The sequence below is a fragment of the Procambarus clarkii genome, chromosome 89 (genome assembly GCF_040958095.1).
Source record: "Procambarus clarkii isolate CNS0578487 chromosome 89, FALCON_Pclarkii_2.0, whole genome shotgun sequence".
Lineage (NCBI taxonomy): Eukaryota > Metazoa > Arthropoda > Malacostraca > Decapoda > Cambaridae > Procambarus > Procambarus clarkii.
Genome location: NC_091238.1, coordinates 6941078 through 6956533, shown reverse-complemented (window position 1 = coordinate 6956533; position 15456 = coordinate 6941078). Strand labels below are relative to the sequence as shown.

General features: G+C 43.2%; 1 protein-coding gene across 2 annotated transcripts; it reads right to left on the bottom strand.

The window, feature by feature from the left end:
* Window positions 1–1697: 1697 nt before the first annotated feature.
* LOC123773448 (tubulin alpha-3 chain) lies at window positions 1698–14569 on the bottom strand. 2 transcript variants are annotated; one of them, XM_045767233.2, is made up of 3 exons: window positions 14456–14569; window positions 5188–5410; window positions 1698–2886 (listed from the first exon to the last, which is right to left on the bottom strand). In XM_045767233.2, exons 1-3 carry the CDS (start codon window positions 14468–14470, stop codon window positions 1757–1759), a joined length of 1368 nt encoding a protein of 455 aa, XP_045623189.1. In that variant the 5' UTR covers window positions 14471–14569; the 3' UTR covers window positions 1698–1756. The 2 variants fall into 2 exon arrangements, with proteins under 2 accessions (XP_045623189.1, XP_045623190.1); XM_045767234.2 differs by lacking the exon at window positions 14456–14569 and adding an exon at window positions 7281–7418.
* Window positions 14570–15456: the final 887 nt, after the last annotated feature.

Genomic DNA, 15456 nt, shown 5'->3' with positions numbered 1-15456 from the left:
TATCCCCCATCCATTTGATTTTTATTACGTTTTCTTTAAATCATTATTAGTTGCAGGGCTAACTTCTCTGCGTTAATTCCGGCACCGGTTTCGGCCTGCTGGACGGCCTTTCCTTTCCAGGTCAAACTTACTTGGTGTGTGTCGATATTATAGAGCAAACTTTGCTCATAATGTACTCTCAAAACATTAAAGTTTAATAATATTTTTTATTTATTTATATATATATATATATATACCAGAGTTCTTATATAATTGTAAAGTCTAGCACGCATAGCGTTTCAGGCAAGTCTTTAATCTTAATTTTCCCCGGAATACGACCCGCCAAATCGTTTAACCACTAGGTACCCATTCACTGCTGGGTGAAGAGAGGCTACGGATTGACTGGTGACCAGTCAATCCTCCTCGGCCAGGATACGATCACAGGCCACGCGAATGTTTTACCACTGCGCCACGGGGACTGGCGACGTCTAACTATACTTAATGTTCCGCAGTCGCCCTTGTATCATCCGGCAGCGACAACAATCAAGCCTTGCCAAGAAAGAACTGATGCGGAAAACGCACGCATCAAGAACAACGTGTAAATTCTACACTATTGAGTACTCTATACTACTGAATAGTGTACAAAACTTGTCCCAAAACGGGCAGACCTAAAATCATCATCATTAAGTCAGCTCTCAGGCTGAATGCCACATTACATTATCTTGTATCCGAGCAACACAGTACAATACTGTGTGGCTGCATCCAAGCAATGCACAGCATCCAGGGACTCTTATCCACACTGCTTTGGTTAAATAAGTTTTGTTCCAATGTAATTAAAGATACAAATCAAAATATTCCTTATAATACTAAATTTTATGATTTTTGTTAACTTTAAAACCTCTAGTACTGTTCATCTACAATATAATATGGGATTAGTAGGTGTAGGCTGGTGTTTGGCTGCCATTTGTTTACGCGTGAATTAATTTTTATTTTATAGTGTTCTTACATTCTTTTACAGAATGCACGCGTAGCGTTTCAGGAAAATCTTTAATAGCATGTTCCCCGCAATACGATCCCACCAAATCATTTAACCACCTCCCCCCCCCCCATGAGCAGACTAATTACCTACAGATAGGTAAACAGAGGCATTAGGTGAAACTAAATGTGCCCAGCCGTCAGGAATTTTAGATTGAGCGTTGGGAACGAACCCAACTGTACTACTGGGACCCTTGTGAATCAATTAAAAAATAGGTGTATACGTCCTTAATGTATTAACTTATTGATGCTAATCTAAAAGTGATAAAAGCAGGTTACTGTACACTGGTAGGACAAGTTCATCGACTGGCTGGTCAGAAAGGCATTGTTAGCTTTGCATTCAAGTTTTACTGTAATTGTGTATTGTTGCCCGTAATGGATGTGGAGCTGCTTCCTCTAGGAATGAGACGGCTTCAAATTAAATTTGACTTTAAAGCAAATATATCCATTACAAGAATCTCTATATACAGTACTACATACTCTTTAAGTGTTCCCTGTTCATATCTAGTAGTAACTTATAAATAATCAGCCAGTCCTGCCTGGCAGACGAGTATGAAATGTTCACTTTTCCTATCTCAATATTCAAATTTTGGTTTATAGCACTAACAGTAATTCGTAGAGATCCAGCTCTACTAAAATGTTTTAATCATAAATGCCATACTAAAAAGGGTAATTATAAATAATTAAATTTTAACTTTTATTAAGACAGTTTTAGAAGAATTGTCCTAAGGTCTAGTGTACTCTAGTACTCTTCCCCTTCTTCCTCACCCTCTGCGTCAGCAGAGTCAACACCAACCTCTTCGTAATCCTTCTCTAGGGCAGCAAGATCTTCACGGGCTTCGGTAAATTCTCCCTCTTCCATACCTTCTCCAACATACCAATGAACAAATGCACGCTTAGCATACATAAGATCAAACTTATGGTCCAGACGAGCCCATGCTTCAGCAATTGCAGTAGTGTTTGACAGCATGCACACTGCGCGTGAAACCTTGGCCAAATCTCCACCAGGTACTACAGTAGGTGGCTGGTAGTTTATTCCAACCTTAAATCCAGTAGGGCACCAATCGACAAACTGAATGGTCCTTTTTGTCTTAATTGTAGCAATAGCAGCATTGACATCCTTTGGCACTACATCTCCACGGTAGAGCAGACAACATGCCATGTACTTTCCATGACGAGGATCACACTTTACCATCTGGTTAGCAGGTTCAAAGCAGGCATTTGTAATTTCAGATACAGACAACTGTTCATGGTAAGCCTTCTCGGCAGAAATTACAGGAGCATAAGTTACCAGTGGGAAGTGGATCCTTGGGTAGGGGACCAAGTTGGTCTGGAATTCTGTAAGATCTACATTAAGAGCACCATCAAAACGAAGAGAGGCAGTAATTGAAGAGACGATCTGACCAATAAGCCTATTCAAGTTGGTGTAGGTTGGGCGCTCAATGTCAAGATTTCTGCGGCAGATATCATATATGGCTTCATTGTCAACCATGAAGGCACAGTCTGAGTGTTCTAGAGTAGTATGGGTCGTCAAGATGGAATTGTAAGGTTCAACAACAGCAGTAGCTACCTGGGGAGCTGGGTAAATTGCAAATTCTAACTTGCTCTTCTTACCATAGTCAACAGAAAGCCTTTCCATCAGGAGAGAAGTGAAGCCTGAACCAGTGCCACCACCAAATGAATGGAAAATTAGGAAGCCCTGAAGACCTGTGCAGTTATCGGCTAGTTTGCGGATGCGGTCAAGTACAATATCAACAATTTCCTTTCCAATTGTGTAGTGGCCACGGGCATAATTATTTGCAGCATCTTCCTTGCCAGTAATTAGCTGCTCAGGGTGGAACAACTGACGATAGACTCCCGTTCTGATTTCATCTGCAAAATAATAAATGTAAGACTACTTTTCCAGAAAAAAATTAACACAATTTTAGCCTACACAAGTATTAAAGGTTCCAGCAAACAGATTCCTTGCATTTTCATAACCTTGCTCATAAGACAGGAGGCAATTTTAAGGCACATCTAACTGAAAGCTAAGCCTAAAACATTTACCATTTAAATTACAGCCATAATCCAATGGCTGTATTTTGGATTAGTCATTGTAATCCAAAAATGGCTTGACCATTTCATCTACAGTCACTTGCATTTTTGGCAAAATTTAATAAATCAACTTTGTAACAATAGCATACTTTCAAGCAGCTTGGCTGCCAGTAAATCTATATCAGACTGCTCCAAACCTGTGTCTCCAGGAGGCTGGGAAGCAATAGCCAAAAACATTTTATATATTGTTCCATGTGATAAAGTTAAATATTTGACTACCATCGGTTATGCAGACGAGTCACAATAACATGGCCGAAGAACATTTACCAATCCACACTAGAAATTGAAAAGAAGTTTCGGTCCGTCCTGGACCATTATCAAGTCGAATGTGAAGATACTAGAAAGGCATGGGTATAAGACAAGAGGCAAGGAAATCCTGGAGGAAGGTAAAAGCGAGGCAAAAGATAGGGCTAAGGGTATGATGGGGGTAATAAAAGGAGTAAATGGTAATGAAAGAAATAAAGGTAGCCTTATGTTAGGTTACGTTTGTTAGAAAGTTTACAAAATCGGGAGTATGTACTGTGAAAGGGAAAACTCAACAGCTACAAAGCCAGGATTTAGGTTCATGTTGGGTAGGTTGTATATTAGAGCCGATTCGACAAGACTTAAAGAGTAAAGGCAACACTTCTAGTGTCATTAAGTGCACAGCAGTTTCCTCAAAGTATTGGAAAGGACAAAACAGGAAAAGAACACCAGCATTAGAAGTGTGAACAAGATTAGTATGAAGTGTTACACAAGAACTGCCTTTAGAAACCTTGTGCAAGAAATCGTTCAGGACCTTTTATACCACTAATGTCAGTCCAATCTAGGAATATTCAGCTCCAGCCTAGAGTCCATATCTAGTTCAAAACAAGACAAAGTTAAAAGAAGATTCAGATGTATGCCACCAGACTAGTCCCTCTGACGAAAGGCAAGCTTTATTGTCAAGAGGACAAAGGGTATTAAGAGTAGAGTTCAGATAAGAAGCCAAGGCAGAGCACAGTACTAGTAGGGTTGGAAGCATTATCAAATGGTCCAGGATGGATAAAAATGTAGTCTCCAGTTTCTAGTGTCAGGTTTGGTTACCATTGGTTCTTTTCTAAGATTTCCTCTTTGTGCAAGTGTATTGTATTTATCCCCTTGAATCATGCCACACTTAAATTAGCCCTTGATACTTTTCACACGAATTCAATCTTCGACATATGGACAAAGGTGTAAAATTTCATTCCTTTAACACTTAACATTCCCATTTCTCTCGATCACCTTCCCCTAGTAAGCTACAAATACAGAATACTCTACCACAATAAATTTTCTTTCGGTACACCTCTTACTAAACTATTTGCGTTCCTAGCACTCAAATCCTACAGCCAACTCCGATAAAACAATCTTTCAAATTATATGACAATTACACCAATCTCCTTACAGTGGCACATTTAAGTACTGTTCTTACAAATTTAAGAAATGTTTCATGTTTCATAACCTATTATGAAATTTCAGCATTTTTTTTAGTTTTCCTCAAATCCAACAACCAATAATTACCAATCACTTCATTTACACCTACTGTAAAAATACTTGCTTTCAATTTCCTCTTATGCTAGTGTCATTAAGTGCCCTAGATTTTTTTCTATACATCTTAAAATAGATGCCACTTTTTGCCCACTTGGAAATTCATGCCTAGTGTAGACTAATATCAGGCTGTCATGCTGCCTATGTGGGTATATTCTCCTTCATTTATCTTAATCAAAGATTATTCAACATTATTAGGTAAAAGTTCATAAATTAAATTTTAATGGTAACGGCAAGCAGGGTAGAGCCTTTGAGTAGAGTTTGAAGGCCATTGGAAGTTGAAGGAAAAGGGACAGGGTTGAGGAGGGGGATGGATTTGCAGTTACTGAAAAATGCTAGAATTTGTATTCTATATGCAAAATCAGGTGGTGCATATTTAAAGATGCCTGGGGCGAGCTAATATCCAATATTTACAAAACCCAAAGTTATTCTACCAATGCTACTTTAATGCAAAGATTTACCACAATTTAGGCTAAATTAGCATCTGTAGGCACAATGATAAAATGTTCCAAAAAGAAAATGCAATTCACTCACCAATTACTGTAGGTTCGAGATCAACAAACACAGCCCTGGGAACGTGTTTGCCTGCACCAGTTTCACTGAAGAATGTATTAAAGGAGTCATCACCACCCCCAATGGTCTTGTCAGAGGGCATCTGGCCATCAGGCTGGATGCCATGTTCCAGGCAGTACAGCTCCCAACAGGCATTGCCCATCTGGGCACCGGCCTGGCCAACATGGACAGAGATGCACTCACGCTGGAAAAAAGCAATTTAAATTAATTCATGGTTTCTAGAATTTTTTTTTTAGACCAATACAGTAGGTGTATTGCATCAAACAATTTGTTACTGCCCAGTCACCTCTGCAGCTATAAGTGCTTCTTACATATATTTAGTCAAGCAAAAGTAGTTTGCTCCAATTTCCAGAGAATGGGATTTTTAACATTTGCAGCCATGATAACTATCGCCATGTGTGCAGTATATTTCATGCCCCGATATATACAGTATAGCAGAATTTTCTGCCAGATTATTTAAGGCTATCACTTGTACAAAGTTTTTGATTGAGGACTCTTGTCCTCAATCCTAATTTTCCCCAGAATACGACTTGCCAATTCCTTTAACATGGTACCCATTCACTACTGGGGAACAGAGGCTATAGTTAAGGATTGGCACCCAGTCAATCCTCCCCAGCCAGGATAAACCCAGGCCAAAGTGCTCATGAAGCGCCAGGCAAGTGATTTACCACTGTGCAATGGAGACATTTGAAAATATCATTTGAAAGTAAAAGACTAAGGGTAGATATTTATAAGAATTTTAAAAAATAGTCAAGCTAGCCTTTGCCTTGGGTAGATTTAAACTTTTGGTTAACCATACAAAAGTGACCTGTACCAGAGAAATTGATAGAGTATGCATTTTATAAAAAATAGCAGTTGCCATGTTATAATGTTATTTAAGCCAGTGTTTAACCTCTGGAGACTATCACTACTTCAGAATCCTTTAGCACTATTCAATATCAAGCAATATAACAATTCCTAAAATTGATTAAATACTTTAAAAACCCCAAATGTTCATAACTTAGCCCCTTGTAATTTAAACCAAGGTTACACTTGGGATAGTTTAATCAATGTCTTATAGCCAAGATATTATAAAGTAATATTTTGGATAGTCTTGGGAAAGTTAAAATTCAATAGAATTTACCTAGAATTTGTTCCATTTCTCCCCAAAAAATTTCTAAGCTAAAAGTCATCATGACCTGTAGACATCTCAATTTACAGCCAACTTTATATCAGCTTCCTGCAATTATATGTAGGCGAAAAAGTTACATTCTAATCAGAAGCCAACTACTGGAGAGTGCACCACCAAGCAAAAGAAAGTGACCGACAGTCGAGAGGCAGGCGTCAAGAGCCAGAGTTCAACCCCCGCCAGCACCACTAGGTGACCACAGCCACACCCCAGTAACCTGCACCCGGCCCCAAAGATCAATACAAGAGACGCATCACCAATGTCGCTCACCTGCCCCGGGATGACGCCTCCCAACTTGTATATTCTTTTACTTTACTCCAGTTATATTACTTTTATAAGTAAATTAGTTTCAGTTCATGTAAGAGACAGGCCGAGGTTACAGAGCTGCGACACATCAGGCTACACTCATACCGCTATAGAAGCACAATTAACTTACTTTAATACTTTAATTTTTACTTTAACACTTTAATGCCACCTCTTGGCCACAGGCCAGGTTCCTGCTAGCATTGCCCGCCTAAACACCCTTAAATCCTCCGTAACAAATCTTAAATTTAAAGGAAACACTATCAGGAGAAACCGCCAAGCCATTACGACTATGTAGCGCTTTCAAAGGATTATGAGTTGAGCTAATTGTGCTCGGGGGGAAAGGACTGGAGCCCAACTACTTGCTCGGTCAGGAAAATGTCGCACAAGTTAAAACCCAATATTTAGGGATCATGAGTAACTTGAAGATACATGGCGGGGAAATGCTTTGTGCGGCCACACCCTGACCGCGCCGGCCGGCCACACCTCCAACACTCCATGTTTCCTACCATCCCACGCCAAAAATGGCACAAATAATCCCAAATCAACCCTCCCACACACTCACAAAATACAATACACTCACCATTGTGTTGTAGTGTTAAGGATTTAGGAAACAAGTTGGTGCCGAGATCACAAGGAACTGTGGACGATGCCCTCGCGATTCTTCAACTGTTTAAGATGCGACCCGGTCGTGGGGTTTTATACCAACCTTGACGTCACCAGCCACGCCTTCCCTGATTGGCCGGGCAACAATGGCGCCAGTTGTCATTGGTTCAAAAGTGGCGCGAACATGCCGGCGCCGGGGAAATTGTTAGCAATTTCTACTTCCTTATTGATTGTTACTTGCTATTTTAATTTCATAAAAATTGTTTAGCGATTATTTAACGATTGTTTTCATTACAAATATAAATTAACTTAACCGCATTATTGAAAAGTATGACAAAACAAAGAAGCTAAATACGTTGGCGGAGTCCAACTCACAGACCGGATATTAGCATAGACTATAATTGCTGTCTTTGATGCCGTATTGTTTATTTCCTTATTTTATTTGTATTATCAGCCTCCAGTGTAATGCATCTTCTTATATATACATCAAAACACACAATTCGTTATTATACAAAATATATTCTGAAAAGCACTACGTTGCAGATGTCTTAGTAACGGCTATCGACCGTCAGGATGTTGCGGGCTTATTTTTAATTTAAATTCATAATATATTTACTTGCATTTGAATTATCCTTTAAGTTGAAATAATGATAAATTTAAATATGTGAATGAAAGAGGCTAAGAAACAAAAGAATTAACTTCTACGATTTATATATACATCAATATGATTCAATGATTTGTTCTATGAGAACATATATTCACTTTTATATAGAGTACACTGTACTCTTTAGTATACCACCGAACAAAGAATAAATCTACAAGTAGAGTATACAAGCATCACGGTGACAAGAGAGAGAGAGAGAGAGAGAGAGAGAGAGAGAGAGAGAGAGAGAGAGAGAGAGAGAGAGAGAGAGAGAGAGAGAGAGAGAGAGAGAGAGAGAGAGAGAGAGAGAGGAAGAGGAAGAGAGAGAGAGAGAGAGAGAGAGAGAGAGAGAGAGAGGAAGAGGAAGAGGGAGAGAGAGAGAGAGGAAGAGAAAGAGAGAGAGAGAGAGAGAGGAAGAGAAAGAGAGACAGAGAGAGAGGAAGAGAAAGAGAGAGAGAGAGAGAGAGAGAGAGAGAGAGAGAGAGAGAGAGAGAGAGAGAGAGAGAGAGAGAGACAGACAGACAGACAGACAGACAGACAGACAGACAGACAGACAGACAGACAGACAGACAGACAGACAGACAGACAGAGACAGAGACAGAAAGAGAGAGAAAGAGACAGACAGACAGACAGAGAGAGAGAGAGAGAGAGAGACAGAGACAGAAAGAGAGAGAGGACGGGGGTGAGAGGGAGCAAGGTGTGGCTCCCACAATGCACCACAGCCAGCGGCCACCACGTGGGAAATGCGGCACAGCTGTGACTCACAAGCTAACAGATCTAAGTATCTTTCGAGACCACTGAGCTGTCACACCAGCGGCGAGATAGAGAGAGAAACATTATACTGGCTACTGAAGCCTTCAAGTGTCCATCTGAGCCCATGTCATACAGGCCTTTATATCAGGGCGTGGCTAGACAGCAGCTGTCAATACCCACCAACTGCTCTTGGAAAATTATATGTATATCATATGATATATATATGTCGTACCTAATAGCCAGAACGCACTACTTGGCCTAGTATGCAAGGCCCAATTTGCCTAACAGGCAAAGTGATTTTCGTTATTTTCATAAATTCCAATCTAAATCGGGACCTACATACTAGGCTGAGATATAGAAACCTGTATATATACATATATAGTTACAACATACATACGAGTATATACATATATAGATACAACATGCATATATACATATATAGGTACAACATACATATATAGAAGTACCATCTCTGCTGAAATTATTTATATATAAATAATTTCTTGGTCATTTATTTCTCTCATTTATATCTTCAATCAATGTTCTGCATTTTTAATGGATTTTAAGAGTTAATTTAATTCTTCCTGTATACTGGGCCCCACCCAGCTTTGTTTATCACATAACCCACCTCTTCTTCCCTTCCCATCTGCTCCTCTCTTTTACTCCTCAATTTCCTTCTTCCTCCTCCAAATACAAATCCTACCTTTTCCACTGATATTCACTCCATTCCTCCCTACCCCACCTCTTCCACTCTCCCTCCTCTCCTGCCAGCCATCCTTTTCTCTGCTTCTTCCTTTCCACGCATTCACTTTACCCTCCCTCCCACCCAGCCACCCCCTCATCCATCCCCCTCTCCCTCCCACTTAAGCGGGAGGGAGGTCCCTCGGGGCCAGGGTGAATCACTCGTGGATGATATCATCCTCCAGCTCGCCGGTGTGCTCCTTCAGGCAACCTTCCACCCCTCGCCAGGGGCCGTCGCCACTAGTTTAATGTTCCTCAGGTTACTATTCAAGTCATCAGACGCTTAGGCCTGGGTAGTAGGCGCTGTTGTGGTGGCGGCAACGTTGCCTGGTGACGGTTGGAGGGGTAGCAGAGGCGGCGGTTGTGGCAGTGGCAACGCTGCAAGGTGATGGTTGGAGGGGTAGCAGAGGCGGCGGTGGCAACGCTGCAAGGTGATGGTTGGAGGGGTAGCAAAGGCGGCGGTTGTGGTGGCGGCAACGCTGCAAGGTGACGGTTGGAGGCGTAGCAGAGGCGGCGGTTGTGGCAGTGGCAACGCTGTAAGGTGATGGTTGGAGGCGTAGCAGAGGCGACGGTGGCAACGGTGCAAGGTGATGGTTGGAGGGGCAGCAGAGGCGGAGGTTGTGGTGATGACTGACCATGGACGCGCCACACACCGCTTATGTTCTCCAGGAATCACTGTACAACACTCAATATCAGTCTTAAAATTTATGTGACCTTAGACAACCCACGAGCCTATCAGTGCATATTCCTGAAATATATAACTGCCATCATTTATACTTACTACTTAGAAGCGCATCCCTCCCTCCTTCCCAAGAAGTGGTCGCCCCAGTAGAATTTCCTGTAACTGGTAACTTGAAGACGTTGTTTATTTTTTTGCTATTGGGTTTAAAGCCTAAGTATCCTTACCAGGAATATAAGCACATTTTATAGAAAAAAATATAAAAAATGAGTGTGGAAAAATATGTTCTAAGCGTGTATTGGTTATATTTAGCGTGTAGGCTACCATGCCCCTCTGGAGGGAACGTGTTCCGTCCAAAATAGTTTACCATTATTGGATACAGGAGGCCAGGAGGCCTATTAGGAATATCGAGGCCCTCCCTCCTTATGCTAACGACTGACCTTTTCCATGATGAAACCCACCACACTCACCTATATGTACTTTACATGCATAATTAATACATCGTAATACAAGTTCCTCTTTGGTGTTGGGCTCAAGGCCTGTCAACTTATTACTTCAGAACCAAAATAATCATATCGTGTGTGTGTGTGTGCACCGAGACACGGGGAAAAGCCTCTTTGTGTGTATCCCTGTGATAATTGCCTTTGATTTTGTTGCTTACCAGTAGAAAATTCTGGTGTAAAAAAACAATTAAGATAAAGATATATTAAGGAAGATTGCCATGAGCGTGCCCTTATTGCCCGCAGTGCAGGTTACCCGCCAGCTGTCAGGTTGATCAGATACAGTGAAATTGTTTATAAGTCCATATATCGTCATGTTTTATAAACTGCTAGTAACAATTAAGTATGTGTGAATCAAAAACTATCTTGTAAATATTGTGTCAGGGGACAGACATACAGAACATGTTAGGCTTATATCGAGGTTATTCCTCCCCCAGGGTCGAATTACTGACCCCGCTCTGTGCATCCCCACAAGCTGTCTACTTCCTGGGTACCTATGTACTGCTAGGTGAACAGGCACATTAGGTGATAGGAAATGCACCCATCCATTCCTGTCCCGCCTGGGAAATGTCTCGAGAGGCGAGTTTTAGGGGTAAACTCACTCATCCTGTGAGAGAACATACCACCAAAGGTACACTATTGGGCAGCGTCACTCACCGTGTGAGAGAACATACCACTAAAGGTACACTATTGGGCAGCGTCACTCACCGTGTGAGAGAACATACCACCAAAGGTACACTATTGGGCAGCGTCACTCACCGTGTGAGAGAACATACCACCAAAGGTACACTATTGGGCAGCGTCACTCACCGTGTGAGCCGCGTTGTTCCAGTGAAGAACATTCACCTTGTATTTTCTAATCAAACAAGTGACGGAGGTTCAGGGGTTCAGGCAATGGCGTTGAATCGAATACCTACGAATACGAATCCCTACGAATCGAATAATCCTACGAATACCTTAGACTACTGACTGGAAAAAAACAAGCATTGAATATTAGTTGCGGTGAACGAAAGGCAGCGAGGAATGGTTCAACGTGACACGCTCGAATGAGGCGCCGAGCAGCCAGTCGCAGGAAGTGGCGTCACGTAGCCTATCGCCTCTGACTGACATTCCTCTCACTCACTCACATTCTCTCTCTCTCTCATGAACACAAGTACAGTATCACACTAGTGCTGGTAGTGGTACACTTGTGGTACTAGGTGGACACTTGGGGTACACTTGTGACACTAGGTGGACACTTGGGGTACACTAGTAATGTTAGTGGTACACTGATAGGCGAAGTACCATTGTGTCTACTGAAAACTGCATTTTACTAGGCTCGTATGTTCACAATTTTTTATCTTTATTTAATAAAATACAACATAAATCAAATATACCTAAATTTTGACACTATTCTTCCACAATAGTGAACTCCTGCACCCTAACCTAACCTGGACCTCATTACACCAGCAACAACTGGCAAATTGGTTTACTATCAGGGCTTGGAAGCCTGTTATCGACGTACATAGGCAAGACGGCCATCCCCGCCACTCTAGTAACTGGCGAGACACAGAGGTGCTTAACCTGACTAACCAAGCGAAACACTGCGCCACGTCCCACCAGCAACACCTGCACCACACCCCACCAGCAACACCTGCACCACACCCCACCAGCAACACCTGCACCACACCCCACCAGCAACACCTGCACCACACCCCACCAGCAACACCTGCACCACACCCCACCAGCAACACCTACACCACACCCCACCAGCAACACCTGCACCACACCCCACCAGCAACACCTACACCACACCCCACCAGTAACACCTGCACCACACCCCACCAGTAACACCTGCACCACACCCCACCAGCAACACCTACACCACACCCCACCAGCAACACCTGCACCACACCCCACCAGCAACACCTACACCACACCCCACCAGCAACACCTGCACCACACCCCACCAGTAACACCTGCACCACACCCCACCAGTAACACCTGCACCACACCCCACCAGCAACACCTGCACCACACCCCACCAGCAACACCTGCACCACACCCCACCAGCAACACCTGCACCACACCCCACCAGCAACACCTGCACCACACCCCACCAGTAACACCTGCACCACACCCCACCAGCAACACCTGCACCACACCCCACCAGCAACACCTGCACCACACCCCACCAGCAACACCTGCACCACACCCCACCAGCAACACCTGCACCACACCCCACCAGCAACACCTGCACCACACCCCACCAGCAACACCTGCACCACACCCCACCAGCAACACCTGCACCACACCCCATCAGCAACACCTACACCACACCCCACCAGCAACACCTGCACCACACCCCACCAGTAACACCTGCACCACACCCCACCAGCAACACCTGCACCACACCCCACCAGCAACACCTGCACCACACCCCACCAGTAACACCTACACCACACCCCACCAGCAACACCTGCACCACACCCCACCAGCAACACCTACACCACACCCCACCAGTAACACCTGCACCACACCCCACCAGTAACACCTGCACCACACCCCACCAGCAACACCTACACCACACCCCACCAGCAACACCTGCACCACACCCCACCAGCAACACCTACACCACACCCCACCAGCAACACCTGCACCACACCCCACCAGTAACACCTGCACCACACCCCACCAGTAACACCTGCACCACACCCCACCAGCAACACCTGCACCACACCCCACCAGCAACACCTGCACCACACCCCACCAGCAACACCTGCACCACACCCCACCAGCAACACCTGCACCACACCCCACCAGTAACACCTGCACCACACCCCACCAGCAACACCTGCACCACACCCCACCAGCAACACCTGCACCACACCCCACCAGCAACACCTGCACCACACCCCACCAGCAACACCTGCACCACACCCCACCAGCAACACCTGCACCACACCCCACCAGTAACACCTGCACCACACCCCACCAGCAACACCTGCACACACCCCATCAGCAACACCTACACCACACCCCACCAGTAACACCTGCACCACACCCCACCAGCAACACCTGCACCACACCCCACCAGCAACACCTACACCACACCCCACCAGCAACACCTGCACCACACCCCACCAGCAACACCTGCACCACACCTCATAACCCCGTCATGGCTGTGATCACGTGACTCAGCTAGCTGGCAGTTCATGAGATACAAGTAACTGTATAAACATGTTAAAATTGAGCTTCTACCACACTAAACAATGCACTCTTAAAATAAAATATATTTATAATAAAAAAATGTTCGAAAAAAGTAGAAAATAACAATTATGTACATTAAAAGGTTCAGTAACTGTCGTTTTTTTCGATCTTTTTGCAGCACATTTACCATTTACAAAGATGTTATTTATCTAACGGTTAGCTAAGCGTTTTACATACCATGACGCGTTCTTCAATTTACAAATCTCTGTTCAATTAGCAATGCATGGACTAAAACGCGTCTCCTGTTGACTACTCAAAAACATATACAGGTATATGTATATAATATATATACATGCATGACAGTGTCAGACCACGGAGGAAAATTGAAACAGGAATTTCCTTAAGTACTTTCGTATATTAATACATCTTCAGAAGAAGTATTAATATACGAAAGTACTGAAGAAAATTCCTGTTTCAATTTTCCTCCGTGGTCTGACACTGTCACATTTTTAATCACGTGTTTATTTTTCGTGATTTACACACATATACATGTATATATGAATACAAGTACACCAACGTGAACAGTGACACACAGAACAGCAAGAGGCGGATGAAAGTCTCTTGTGAGATATGCATTAGCAACTTACCCCGTGGGAGTTCATGATGTCGAGACTGTAGAGTGGAGATGTGTGTCTCTCATGTGTGTATCCCCTGACGTGACACTCACTCACTCACTCACACTCACACACTGCACACCACCACACTGCCTCTCCAGCGGCCTCCAGGGGTTTACTTATAGCCTTCAGGTGGACCAAATAGGGCGAGCGGTGGAGGCGGTGGCGAGGGTGTGGGTTGATGGTGGTCGGCGTGCCGCAGGAACTTCACAGTCCCATGTGCGATCTCTCCTGTCCTTGACTTACGCTCCCGGTTACAAGCCTTTACGCCAAGTTTTCCCAGTACTAAAGAGAACTCCTGTGTTCTTATTTACTAACTGTTATGATGCTATGTTGTAAAATGAGGCCGCTTCTATGTGGGTTCTGTCAGATCGTCAGATAACGAAAATTCCTGATGTTTGAATATATTAGGATTTACTCTCGTGCTTCTGCCAAATGCATCGTTCTGTCACGGATTACTGACACAAGATTTACACCTGGCATCATTGCATTGTCCGCTGAATAAAAAATGCACGTGTTTCATAATGCATGTACGGTACTTTGTAGATATATTAAATGTGCGATATTGTATCCAATCCTTGTATTTTGTTATATTATTATATTTAAGTCTCTTGCCAAAATTGATTTATCTTCCCATTACTCTTCCCGTTTTCTTTAGGACGTTGTTCGATAAATAATTTTATAAAATATATATATATATATGTATTCAATGAGTTCATTAGTTACATTACAAGGTTACAATAGTAATCTTATTAGAATACTATAGTTAAAGATGGAGGATGTGAATAAAGTTTGGTTTGGAATTTACTTGGTCAAATCTACATAACTAGGCGATAAACAGCGAGAGGTGTACCCAATTTTTGGAGAGAGCCTAATGGTTGCCGCCGGAGGTGGATAGTTTATTGTGCACCCCATACTCATCCTGTGGGTGGTAGTTTATTGTGCACCCCATACTCATCCTGTGGGTGGTAGTT